This window comes from Gadus chalcogrammus, chromosome 15, assembly GCF_026213295.1.
Source record: "Gadus chalcogrammus isolate NIFS_2021 chromosome 15, NIFS_Gcha_1.0, whole genome shotgun sequence".
Taxonomy (NCBI): Eukaryota; Metazoa; Chordata; class Actinopteri; order Gadiformes; family Gadidae; genus Gadus; species Gadus chalcogrammus.
The window spans coordinates 13,497,645-13,511,602 of NC_079426.1; the positions used below are offsets into that span (position 1 = coordinate 13,497,645).

Below are 13,958 nucleotides of genomic sequence, written 5' to 3' on the forward strand. Positions count from 1 at the left end.
TTTAATTAAGAACTAGCTAATAACAAGAACTAAAGGTATATGTTAATAATATGTATTCATATATTAAGTACTAATGTGTTCTACTACATATTAAAGGAAGTACCAATATCCCGACCTCAAGCATGATTGTATGAATATGTATTCATATAATAAGTACAAAAATATGATTTATAAAGTACTATCTAATATCTAGGGCTTGCAGCATGTATGTATAAATAATATGTATCCAATATTAAGTACTTATATATCATATATTCTATGAAGTCCTCATATCCAGCCCTTGCAGTATGTGTATATAAATCAAATGTATTCTTATATGAAATACATATATATATATAATATGAATACTATGAAGTCCTCATATCCAGCCCTTGCAGTATGTGTCTATAAATCCTATTCTTATATGAATTACATCTATAATATGAATACTATGAGGTCCTCATATCCAGACCTTGCAGTGTGTGTCTATAAATCCTATTCTTATATGAATTACATCTATAATATGAATACTATGAGGTCCTCATATCCAGACCTTGCAGTATGTGTCTATAAATCCTATTCTTATATGAATTACATCTATAATATGAATACTATGAGGTCCTCATATCCAGACCTTGCAGTATGTGTCTATAAATCCTATTCTTATATGAATTACATCTATAATATGAATACTATGAGGTCCTCATATCCAGCCCTTGCAGTATGTGTCTATAAATCCTATTCTTATATGAATACTATGAGGTCCTCGTATCCAGACCTTGCAGTATGTGTCTATAAATCCTATTCTTATATGAATTACATCTATAATATGGATACTATGAGGTCCTCATATCCAGACCTTGCAGCAGAGGACACCAGCATCCAGTCCAGAGGGTCCGAGAGTCGGCTGCTATCTTCTTGGTGCCCTCTAGGTGGTACTGTTCCTCCGCCCAGGAGCTGTAGATGCTGGCTGCTCTGGTGTGCAGCGTGTGCATTAGGTCCAGAAGCTGCAAGATAAAGACCACAGCCCCCTGTAAGACTGGGGGATCCTCAGGCCTGTACTGACCCTGTAGGGACCAGCTGGTCCAGGGGGGACACGGGGAGGCTGACCCCCCTCAGAGCTGGGGGACGGCGGGGAACATTTCCAGGGTTTATAGTAGAGGAGAAGTTATTTTTTAATAATATGTAGAAAGTGTATACATATTAATACTAGAGGGTCACATAAACGTGGGGTTGTACATTCGAACCGTGTCCAAACCGAAGCCATTGAACCAATGGCAAAGTAATCAATAATAGTCGCATATTCATGAATCCAAGTCTAGAGATTATGAAGTTATCTCATAGTTTGAGTGAATGCTACAGTCTTCTTACACTACGAGAGGATCATATGTAAGAGGGGTTTGCACATCTGAATCAATACTATTGAAAACCAATAGCAACAGAATAAACATTAAACTCCTTATGATTCTCTTATTTATGCAAGAGCCATGTTCTCTGGGAATGTATGCCAAGGAAATAGTAAAAAAATAAACTTAACAAATGAACAAAAACACTCTTTCAAATCTTCATGCACATATGACAGTTTGAGCATATTTACAGCCCTCAATGAATGAGTTGTTAATCAGAGACCATAACCACCGAGTAAGAAGGTGTGAGTACAGTAAGCAATTGAGCCGTCTTCCAGTAGTATCCCACGTGAGTCATGATGAGCCCCAGGTTACGGAAGTGACATAGTTGCCGTGGTAATACCAGAAAATTGCTTTTCTTTTTGATGTCTCCCCTGCCTAAAAGCCAAATCACTTCATCGCCATAGAAACGCACACGAAATAGCAGGTGTGTCTTTTTTTTGCGTGCGAGTCTGAAGGGAGGATGTCATAACAGAAATGTCATGTCATCCAGACTTCTGCCCACACAAACACACACACCAACGAGCATGTACCACACAAAGCGTTCAACACACCATTCAAACCAGGCCTCTGCGCTCAATAAATGACAAAGTCAAAGGGGAACCAAACACGAGCACAATCAATGGTCAGAGGTCAGCCCAATCAATTTTTACGACTGGCTAGAATCAGTTCAAGGTGCCAACGTTCTTCCAACTAATAGCAGGGCATGATTGTAGAAGCTTTTAAAATGGCACTCTTTCCCTTAATATCTGAGTAGGGCACAGGTTTCCCAAAAGATCACCTGAAAGAAAATCTCTAAAATCAATTTCAAACCAAACCTTTTTCAAATGTATCAGATTCAATGAAGAGCACTCACATGCACTTAACCTAAAGGGGAACACTGCACCAATTTAAGAGTACTGCTTCATCTAAGTGATTTGAAGAAATTGGGTTCTGCAACATCAATCTTGACTTGAAAATCTCAGAAACTTAGACCATTGAGGTCATTGGTCTGTATTTGGGTTCTTTATTGGTCTGATTCTGTGATTCTCTGATTTTTGTTCTGTAATATTGCTGGAAATAGAGATGATATTCGTTTTTTTTTAAAAACACACACAGATTCTCCCTTTTAAATCAAAAAGTGAAGGTCATCTTTTGGGAAAACTGCGAGTCCCAGACAGAAGAATAAAGTGAATATATAGCACAAGTATATATATATCTCTTTTTAAAATAAATAGATGAATACTTGTTAGGATATAGGAGATAAGATATAGGAGGGTAAGGAGGGCCGTGGTACTTACATCCTGACTAACCTGTAAAGACACCGTGTGGTAGCTGGCGGGCACGCTGTCGTCCTCTTCCTCGTCGCTATGGGAACGCGAGGGCCGATGGCCACCCCCCCTGTTCGTGCCCTTCCGCCCGTTGCCGGACCCGCCATCTTTCTCTCGACCGCCCATCTTCTTCCTCAGGCGAGATTTAGACGAGTCGTACTTCTTCTTCTTGTCGTGGCTACGGTAGCCTGGTTGCGGACAAAGACACGAGATTAGTATTACAAAGTACCATGTTAATAGATGCCTACTAGTAAACTCCCCCCCAGGAAACGGGCTGAATGAATGAACAAAGAGAGGGTTCAGCAATGTCATCCGAGGCTGAAAGACAGTGGCAGCAGTAAAACACTGGCTTTTGATTGTTCCGAGCCTAGCTTCTAAGTCCCGGTGGATAAAAGTGCCTGCTTATGTCTTAATGTAAATGTAAACTAAACAAACTGAAAGAATGTCTGTACCTGTTCAAATAATCGTTCACAAAAAACGAATAGGCCGCAATGTAAGAAGTGACACGGTAAAGTGTTGAAAGATAAACCATCCCTCTTAAATAAAGCAAACCCACACACATGTCCCATCATGCTGTGGGGCTCTTCCCACTTAGAGCCGTTTTGGAACAGAAGACATGACAACACAAGGACACCCAAAAAGCAGAGCCTGTTTCTACACTTTCCATCAGCGCTACGCTGAGCTTAGCACGCCGCTTAGCTCGAGGCTTCCACGGGCCCCGCGCTTCATGTCTGAGCGTGTCGTAACGCACACGTGTGCGTACATGTGTGTGATGTGTAAGGCTGTGTTGACAGCTTGTATCTAGTGCTGGGGGGGGTATAAGGCCTGAATAGCGGAGTAGTCTGCGTAAAGCCAAAAAGTGTCGTACTGCCATTCTCCGCAGAGTTTAATCCTGTCTTACTGTAAAGATCAGAGGCGGCGCGCGGGGGGATGAATGAACAGAGGACGGATGAAGGATGGGAGAGGGATGGTTGGGGAGGGGGGAGGCTGAGACATGGGAGGAGGGGGAGAAGGTCGTAGGGAGAGAGAGGACAGGGATTTGAGAGGAGAGACCTTTGACCCAAAGAGCGCCTATAGAGCTATAGTGGACATTATTTTATCTTTATTGGGTAATTGTTATCTTATTGTATGCCAGGTTTATGCGATAAAGATGATTGGCCCGGCGTCTGCTTTGTGATTGTCTCCTATTCTAAAAGAAATAATTAATAAATAAATAAATATTTATTTATCTAACTACCATAAATATTATTTCTGTCATTATTTAATATGGTTTTGTTTATATTTATGCATTCAATTAGTTTTTAATGAATATCGAGTTTTGCAACATTAGGTAGGAACTAAAGTTACATTTCCGTGGCACATGCACACTTTAAGGTGGAACAGCTAATTCAGGTTTAACAGCCAAAGCATGTGTGCGGACATATTCTCAGATTCCCGTGTTTTCATTTAAGAAGTAACTAAGTTGAGCGGAGGAGTTTATAAGATGTTTTAACTTTTGGGCATTTTGAACCGGGTGTATTTGCGGAAGAAACCTCCTTCCCTTATGTTTATGTGCAGCAATGCACATAAACATAAGGGAAGGAGGTTTCACATTGTTACACATTTACCTTTACCTTTTACAGTATGTGAACGTGTCTATTTTAACATTGTCATACTGTGTAGTTCGACGATGGATATTGCAGTGGATGATTGTGGACGGTGAGATGAAAAGGAGCTGCAATAAATCCATCAGTATCGAGAACCAGTGTCGTTTGAGCTATATATATATATATATATATATATATATAATATATATATATATATATATATATATATATCAAGTTTTGTTTTCATATCTGAAAGATGGCTGAAATATTTTCCAGAACATGTGGACATCATGGAAAGTGAGATAGAGGACAGACTGGAAGGACAACACACGCACACGCACACACACACACACACACAAAGAGAGAGCCAGAGAGAGACATAGAGACAGATGAGGAGGTGGTCTTGTCGTGTCGTGTCGTTAAATTAAAAAGGGGGGCTGGGCTTGTGATTGGAGGAGGCCCCCAGAGGTCCATGACTGAAGCGTGTTGGCATGGGCTCGGCGCGGCCTGCCAGAACCCAAGGAGCATCGGAAGATCCGGAGGTCCGCTTTGAAGTGAGCTATTAATTACCCACAGGCCACCGTAGGAATAGTCAGCGCCGACTCCCGGGACCCAAGGTCAACGTGGCGCCTACTGTCAAGGTCGTTCCCAGGGGTGTTGAGCGGGGCTTCCCGCGGTTGCTAGCGCATTTGCTTTGACGACCGTCTTATTTATTTATTAGAGCGGTAGACACCTCTTAATGTCTTCACGCCACAGAGTAGACTACCAGTCCCTTTGTGATTCAAAAGTCGACAGTGAACTCATGGACTACATTCTGAAAATAAGTAGTAGTGGAAGTAGTGGGAGAGGTGGGCCGAGATGTGTCCGCTTTGTTCTCCACGAGGCTTACGAGCCAGGGGCTGGAGGACTGCCAGTGTCTTCTGGTGGGGGGCGCATTTGACACGCTGGCTTTAAAAGGTTGAAAACCCGGCGATAATGGGAGGTGGGATATGGATATCGATGTGCAACCATACCGCGCATATCCAGGAAGGACGTTCATCAGGGGAGGTAAGGTTGTTACAGCTTAGGGCTTTTCTGTAGTTTACGGACGAGACCAACAGATTTACTGGCTGGTCGCAAGGTTCTCGGAATTGGAGGGCGTAAGTTGAGCACAGATATATATAGATATAGAGTTATATGTTATATTCATAAGATATTCATGTGTAATATTTATACACATGTATATGTAATATTTATACATGATATTTTGTTTCACGTATCCTAGTCATCACCTATTTATTACTATTATTACTATGACTACATAACTTAGTCTAGATTTTTTCCTATGATTACGCCCCATCAAGGAACAACAAAGTGATTTAGGGGACGTGTCATTAAGGACTTATGTATGTCCCTCTATAACTTGGAAAGAGCCAAACAATAAATAGCATAACAAATATTATTCAACCCAGTTATAATCCCGTCTTAAACATGGTCAGGAAGCTGCAGCCATGAAGGAACATCAAACCCACACCCTCCCACCTCCTCCTCCTCCTCCTCCTCCTCCTCCTCCTGGTCAATCTCCCCTCCGTTGAGGCTGGCCTCCACGAACACGCGGATGGCCTTGACGCACAGCTCAAAGTTGTCGGGGGTGCGTGGGCGGCGTCGCGCACGATGAAGGACCAGCGTCTCCACGCACTTGATGAGGGACTTGGTGTCGTGCTGGCCCAGGTCCTGGCCCAGGGTCAGGCTTGTACTGGTTCACCAGGGGCTGTGCAGGGGGGCGGTGGTTGACACTTTGGGGGGGATCAGGGTAGAGGAGCCTGCCTTGGTGGTCGCCAGCTCCAGGTCGTCCCTACCAACCTGCGAGCGGATAGGCCGAGGGGAGAGGGGAGCGTTTATACACACCTTTCAGACACAAAGGACCTTTATATTTGGTAATAATATGTTAAATAATCTTTTTTTTAATCCATTACACTTCAAATATCAATCATCATTAAATAGAATCCAGCATAATATAGAAAAATATACCACAATGCATAGAAAAACGTACCGAAATATATAAATGTGGTATTGGGTCACTGTGTAAATGTCTGTATCTGATTAAGCTGTTACATTTACACTGATTTACACTGATTTACACCCACTGCTGAAGGGAACCGACTGATTGACTTTCACTTTGCACTCACCACCAGCCAGCCGCTGCTGCTGGCCACGTCTACGTCGGTGATGGAGCGCGGCATGCGGGCCCGGCCGTGGTCGGTGTACACCTCAGAGTCTGAGGTGTAGCCCCGGTCCCGGTTCACCTCGCTGGGCTGGTGGGACGACAGCTCGCTATCGGACAGGGCGCCTGTGCAGAGGTGGGGACAAACAGCAGCACTCTGATTAGAACGGAAGTATCACTTCAAACAAGACACAAAGAGAGGAGGAGATAAAGAGGAAATAAGTCAGAAAATGTAAAGGAATTGACAAAAAGGGGGAAAGTTGGAAAAGAAGAAGAAAAAGTAAGAAAGATTACAGAGAAAAAGAAACAAAAGAAAAGATGGATACAAAAAAAGACAAGTGGAAAACTTTTAAGTTCAAGCAAGTGAGAGAAAGAAAAAAAGACAATTAAGGAAAACACAAGGAAAAGGGACGAAACTACAACCAATCAAAGCCGGAGCAGCAGCAGTGTTACCGGTGTCGTGGTCAGAGCTGATGGAGGCCAGGCGGAAGGACGCGGGGGGTCTGACCCCAGCCCCGATGCACTCCAGCAGGGAGAACAGGGTGAACCAGTCCTCTGTGCAGTGGATGTTGGCCGCATTGGTCTTGAGCAGCTCGTGGAGGCCATAGGCCACCTCGCGGCTCACCCTGGCCAGGACGTTGGGCTTCATCATCAGCAGGAGACGCAGGGACAGCAGCACCTGAGCGCCAGAGAGGGGGAGGACATGCAACTTTCGGTCAATCCTGACAGACACAGAAATCGGACCCTGAATATTGCGTTTTACCTGTTCAGGGGGACATTGTACTAAATGTTAGAGACGTTAGGTTGTCATTCAACGCGTTTAAGAAACGAGGAGAAGGAATGAGGAGAAGGAGAGGATCGCATCAGTTCCTGTACTGGGATGGTTCAATCCCTCCCCGATCAAGATACTGCATCCCGTCAACCACATTACGATATTGTATATAGTAAAGCGAGGGGTGATACAAATCGGTGAAAGCATTTCATTTGAGCTGAGAATGTTTTAGCATGTGTGTGATTGCTACTTGTATCCGAACTGTCAAAGTCATTCCGGACCTGCAATCATCTTTAATGACTAGAATCCATTCGGGGAATATTCCCTGAATATGACTCCATCTTGGCCGGGTTCAGTTGGAGTTCAGGCTCCCAATCAGAGGGAGGGAAGAGAAAGGATATGGAGGGAACACATGGTGGGGGGCGGGAACACACGGCGCCACGCCGACCATGAGATCCTATCACGGCCCTCTGTTCCATTCCAACTTAAGGTCAACAATAGATAACCCCCGCCCTGCCGCCTTACATAATCACCCCCTTCGGACCCGCCTCCTCAAACTACCAGATACGATAACTCTCGCAGACAGGACTTTGTTATGAAACGTTATGCAATTTATTTTCTATCATAATAAACGCTTACTTTGCCGTGTTATCTTCAAAGGAGATGGCCGGGGCCGGGAGTTGTGTTTGGTAAGTTAAACAACAGATCTATTAGGATAGCCTGCCTGGTTCTTAGGAGCTACCAAAGGACAACAGAAGTGGGGTAATCAGCCAGCATTGCAGGATGTTGCATAACACCGTTGCTATGCCCGAATCTTAGATTGAGGAGAAAGACCTTTCCCGACACTACATTATTACACATATAGCAAGGACATTAGTGCGCTACGATGTATGTGTACGATGTAGGATGTTGGTGTATAACCCGACTTAGAAGTAGGGCTTTTAACCAAAAAAAACTGTTACACGTCTAGCTCAAGTCAAAACGAGCGCATGGAAGACATCTCCATATACTGCGACTCCAGCAGAATCAGGAGTTAGAGAGTCTCAGGAGTTAGTATCAGGAGTAACAGTCTACGGCGTCACAGTCTACGGCGTTACAGTCTCAGGCGTCACAGTCTCAGGCGTCACAGTCTCAGGCGTCACAGTCTCAGGCGTCACAGTCTCAGGCGTTACAGTCTCAGGCGTTAGTCTCAGCCAAGGAGCGTTATTCCATTTGGCTACATAGATTGAGTACTGAATCCATCAGCTCATCGTTTTTGTTGTTGCATTGTTTGCTCCCCGGGTGATCTCTAGAAGCTCCTCGATGTGTGTCGGTCTCAGGAGGTGTTGTAGGGGTACGCGTTGGGCGCTCGTTGGCGTACCTGGGAGCTGATGTCGTCGCGCCGCAGCAGGCGGATGGCCAGGCGCAGCAGGCCTACGACGGCCCGCTCCACCAGGAAGCAGCTCTCGGTGGCGTGCACACACAGGTGGCACAGGTGCTCACGCACGGTCTGCCATACGCACGCCACACGGTCCCTGGTGAGGGGGAGGGAAGGGGAGAGAGAGGGAGGGAGGGAGGGAGAGGGGGAGGAAAAGTGAGAGCGGGGGGAGGGAGAGGGAACAAGGAGGAATCAAAGAGTGTGTGAGAATGAGTCACAGGTTGTGGTTGTTGGCATTGTTACAGAGATGTCCCGCTGCCAAAGTTTTGACTTTGAACTGGAAAATGGTAGCCTCCAAACCTGAGCTGTTGATTTTGAACAAGTCCCAGGTACTTGGTACAATCACAAAGGTCCACAGTCTCAACTACAGTCCTCATTGAGGAAACCCTCATAACCGACCACCTGCTAATTATTGACCCATCTGAATACATTAAGCCTGTCATAGTAAAATAAAAAAAATCGAACAGAAACTAATCATTAAATAGTTAGAAAGTAATATGAATGATCTATTGCTGTCCAGTGTCTTTTTCCAAAAAGAGATAGATTATAGATTTAGATACATATTTTTAAGAATAGTTGGTTATTGCATTAAACATCAGAAGTTCAAGACGCATATATGTTGTCCCTGGTTACCTTTCAAGAAGACCTCAGAAGGACTAGAATGTTGAAACGTGTCGACCAATCGTGACTCACCTGTTCTCCATGACGATGCGGAGCAGCATCTCCAGACAGAAGGCCGCGTCCTCCTCGTCGTACGTCTCCTCGTCAGGAGTCACAGATATCAGTGCCTGGGCAGGGATGAGAGGTCGGGTTAAACAGCCTTCATCTGCAAGGCGTTTTTCTGCGTTTCCGTCACTCACAGGACCAATGTATCTCGATCTTGTGCTTATAAAAAGACCTAATGGTTTTAAGATAGGCCGGTCACAGTTGTGCTTCCGTTTTACATCTGCCAATTCAGCGCCTATGCACTGTCAGCATCCCTAGAGGAAGAAAACACTGAAATGGGCGGCACCTTGAACGAGGAACATACAACAGTACCTTCATCAGTTCCTGCAGAGACTCCACTTGGAGGAATTTACTCTCCGTCATCAGTTTCTCTGGGTCGCATTGCTGTGGGAAAAAAGAGATGAGACACCTTACAGAACGGAAAGAAACATTCAGTGAGTTTACATGCACACAGGAAACTCAATCTTACTCCTGCCTCCCCCAGAGTCAAACCAGCTTCAAGGGGTGATATCATGCTTTTCCGACATCCCTTTGCTTTGGACTGTTAGACGTATGAATACATGTTTTACATCTGCTAAGCTAGAAAAATATAAGTCAGACTCTAAAACGGGACTATTCACGCCCACCGAGAAATGCCCTGAATAAGTGTGTGTATCAGCTTGCTTGCCCTCAAACTTTGCTTCCGCAGAAGTGTGACTGGCAGACTGTGCAGAAGTCGCACCTCCCGGCTACACGCAATGTTTACAACTTCTCGGGGGGTGAATTTGCCGACATACAGGCAAAGCGTTTGACCAATTGCAACAGAGTGGCCGTGCTGACCAGGCTCCTCGGGAAGGGGGCCTTAAAGCGACATGATACAGAACAGAACGTTTTTGAAAGATGCTGAAATTGGTTGTGCCGAAATGAACAGTGTGAGAATAATAAGCGGTATGTTTCACATACAGGCATGTAACCCTATTCTAGTAGTACCCCCAAATGCAATTATTTACCATAAATAAGCAGGATTTAAGATACCTAGGTGAGCAGATCATCATCCAATATTTGCCATGTTAAGGCCGGCACAGGGTTTCAGGCAGTTTCGTGTCCGTTTTGTTTAGCGGATAGGAAACAAAGCCAGCGTAAACAACACAGCCAGCCGCTGGGTGCAAGCCTCTCCCACCCCTTACCTTGATGCAGAGGATGGCGGCCTGCTTGGCCTCCTGGTTCTCGGTGGAGGGACCCCTGTGTCCGGACTGCTCGGCTCCGCTCAGCGTGAGCCAGTTCACGAAGCTCAACACGGCCGACTCACCGCTGAGGTGGAGAGGGGAGAAGACCATGATGCACTGAACAAGAGCACTAGTTATTTTCTTTTTGTCTTTCAGCTTTCTGCTGTCCTTCTGTTTTTGTCTCTCATTAGAAATCATGTATTTTTTTGTTTACAACAAAATGTATATAGGGTTGCATAAGTATCGTATTATTTACCGGTTTGAAGGCGTTTCTACTCTCTGAAGGGAAATCTTTCCATTTGGCTCCACAAAGTCCTCAACCTGAGGGTCAAAATACACCATGCAGTTCAGAACTGACCAGCAGGTGGCAGTATAACACACATAAACCCCCTTTCAGTCAGAGAGATCAATTCTACAACCCAAAAAAATGACAACCATGGCTCCAACAGAAACAACTATACAAGTATTCTATTTTGCAGACAGACTACGGTAATGGGGGTAACCTCTGTTGTTCGCATGGCTAATGCGATCAACAGAGTGCTAGCGTCATCCACCATGCTAACAACCAAGCTAGCACTGCTGTCCTCCACCTCCATTATGCTCACACAGCTAATGCTGCTTTCCCACCCTCCTGCATGCTAACAAAAGAGCTAACGGTAGCATCAACACCCCCATCATGCTAACAACAGAGCAAGTGCTAGCATCCCCACCTCCACCATGGCCTTGGGCAGGAGCTCGGCCCTGAAGAGCTGCAGCATGGAGTCCATGATGTTCTTCCAGCCCTCCCGCAAGATGTCTCCGTGGCGATGGGCCAGGTGGAACACCGTCTTGGCGGCAAGCTGGGCCTTACCGTTGCTGCCAAACACTGTTGGAAGGTTCTCCACCGACTAGGGTAATAACAAACACACAACCTTAATGCCATTTACTATTTTGTAATTTTACCCAAAGTGCTTTACAGGGAATACAAATACATCTTCCTAAGGATCAGGTGGGGGTGATGGGGTTTCTTTCAAAGATGCCTCAGTTAGACTGTGGACATTGGGGTTTGAATTCAGAACCTTTTGACATGCCAACTGTTAAATCTGATGCCCTCTACTACTGTGTCGTTATGAATAGTTACCATTATATGAATATGTTGGTAGTCCTGTGTTACTCAACTGGTAGAGCATGGGATTAACATTACAAGGTTTAAGATCATATTGAGGCCACCTCATGGCATCTATCACACATTATAACCATCTAATCATAAGTATCTTTGTTGCACAATGAAGTATATATATTTGTATTTATTAGGTTCCGTATTGGGAACCTAGCTCTCCCTCATCAGCGGGACAACCTCCAGCCCTTCTCCTGTACAACCCTTTCCCTCAGTGCCATGACCCTTCCATTCCATGGATGTGGAACGTCAGTTCAGGTGGACGTGTTGGTCCCTCTCACCTCGCTGCTCAGAGTGGTGAACTTGCAGAGGGAGATGATCAGGTTGTCAAACACGTCGCTGAAGCCATAGTGAGCAGAGATCATCGCACATTTCCTACGAGACAACACAGACAAGGGAAATGATTAAAACTTTCTAAAGGTGCAGTGTGTGATATTTAGTGGCATCTAGAGCGGTGAGGTTGCAGATTGCAAACAACTTAATACCCCCACTTGCCTCTCTCTTTCCAACGACATAGGAGAAGCTATGGTGGCCTGCACTGGCCTGAAAAGATGTTCTCATCGTCTATGACAGCATTGGCTAGGGATTTTATTATGTTGTTAAGTAAGTAAACTATAGGTCAGAACTTACAAGTTAGATCTGTAGTCTGTAAATCAATAGTTTACAGGTTTGACAGCAATAATGATTAAAAGAAAATGCCAGCACGTCCGACCGTTGCACTCTAGAAACATGGCGGTGCAATATAGCAGAACATCCCCTTTGTGGTAGAGGACCCAGGTCATAAAACACTTATGACCATATCACATCACATTTCTGCCAAGTACTTTCCGCTTGATACCACAAATGTATACACACAAACTACATCTCTAACTCACTAGAAATTATGTTAACTGTCATTGTACTGGAAACAATGTGTTCAATGACAAATAGAGCTGGAACAATTGTATAATATGGTATGATATTTGTGACAGAGTTTGACACATATTGAAAGATATTGGTCTGTACGGTCCGACTGGAGAATCCATGATCAGTTATCCAGCACACGTCAGCCGGCCCTGCGTCAGCTACATCCAGGCGAGTTGGGTACCTGAAGCCGGCGAGGGCCTTCTGGATGATGGTGTCGTCCAGGCTCTTGTCGAACACGTAGGAGAGGGCGGCGATGGTGGGCCCCCAGGTCATGGAGAACAGGTCGTGGTCGTAGCTCCCCGGGGGCAGCGAGAGGAAGAGACCCTCGGACGTGGCCCCCCGGTGGAGCAGCACGCTCCACACATAGTTCTCCTTCACCAGGCCCGACTGCTCGTCTGGCATCACAATCTCGTCCGTCCTGGTGGTGGGGGGGGGAGAGAGAAGGGTGAAGCGTGAAACAGTGCCAGGCGGTGGCCCAGTGCAACGCTTTGGTTCAAAGCAACTTGTAAGTGAGGCTGAGAAGAACGATGTGTGTTTGTGTATGTGTACATCCACAACCAACATACCATCAAAATTGGAGCAGCTAAAAGAGAAGGCTTTGGTGCTGCACCAGCGAGTTGGAAAAAAAACACAACTAGAGCGAGTGCAGAGCAGCACTAGGTATCAGAAGTAAAAGGTTAAGCAATTTACGACGTGCAGGAGTAGGATTTCACTGACACGGATGATCTTTTATTGCGATGAAATGCTGGATACGAGGTATCGCTGATACCGTATACATCCCACGACTTCACAGATGCATGAAAAACTGATACCGTGAACTTAATTAAATGTGACAGATACAAGAGCCTTCCACGTAAAACTTAAACTGCAAGGGAACTTTTCGTTTAAGGGGACTCCATAAGAGAACAATTATTCTGGTGTGGCCATGTTGTTCATGGACAGATGTTGCTTTTAAAAATGTGGTTTTCCCCAGCGCCTTTAAGTGACTTTGCCTGATAAAGGTTTAAATCATTGAGCATCATCCGAGAGCAATAATTTATTTTATGACGCCATTCTTCGGGCACGGTCAGAACATGCCTGACAGAGTTCTTGATACTTGGGTATCTTTATTGCAGAGATATATTAGATATCTATATCTTTTTTGATTGAGCTTTGGGGGTTCACTGTGGGCTTACTTGATGGCGTTGTAGATGTCCTCAAGCATGACCTGGTTAAAGTCCTTGTTCCCGTTCACGCCCTTCAGATTCTTCTTGAATTGCTGCAGATCAGAAGAAAAGATGAATGGTGACGGG

At 45.1% G+C, this 13,958-nt stretch overlaps 1 protein-coding gene across 1 annotated transcript in view; it reads right to left on the reverse strand.

The window, feature by feature from the left end:
• LOC130404161 (Golgi-specific brefeldin A-resistance guanine nucleotide exchange factor 1-like) overlaps positions 1-13,958 on the reverse strand; it is a 78,807-nt gene that overhangs the window by 4,784 nt on the left and 60,065 nt on the right. Inside the window, 16 exon segments of the mRNA XM_056608795.1 lie at positions 839-986; positions 2,666-2,885; positions 5,849-5,915; positions 5,918-5,942; positions 5,944-6,123; positions 6,450-6,610; positions 6,938-7,163; positions 8,617-8,770; positions 9,367-9,461; positions 9,712-9,783; positions 10,566-10,689; positions 10,861-10,925; positions 11,315-11,491; positions 12,042-12,135; positions 12,848-13,084; positions 13,842-13,924. Of these exon segments, the coding sequence (XP_056464770.1) occupies positions 839-986; positions 2,666-2,885; positions 5,849-5,915; positions 5,918-5,942; positions 5,944-6,123; positions 6,450-6,610; positions 6,938-7,163; positions 8,617-8,770; positions 9,367-9,461; positions 9,712-9,783; positions 10,566-10,689; positions 10,861-10,925; positions 11,315-11,491; positions 12,042-12,135; positions 12,848-13,084; positions 13,842-13,924 (2,128 nt within the window).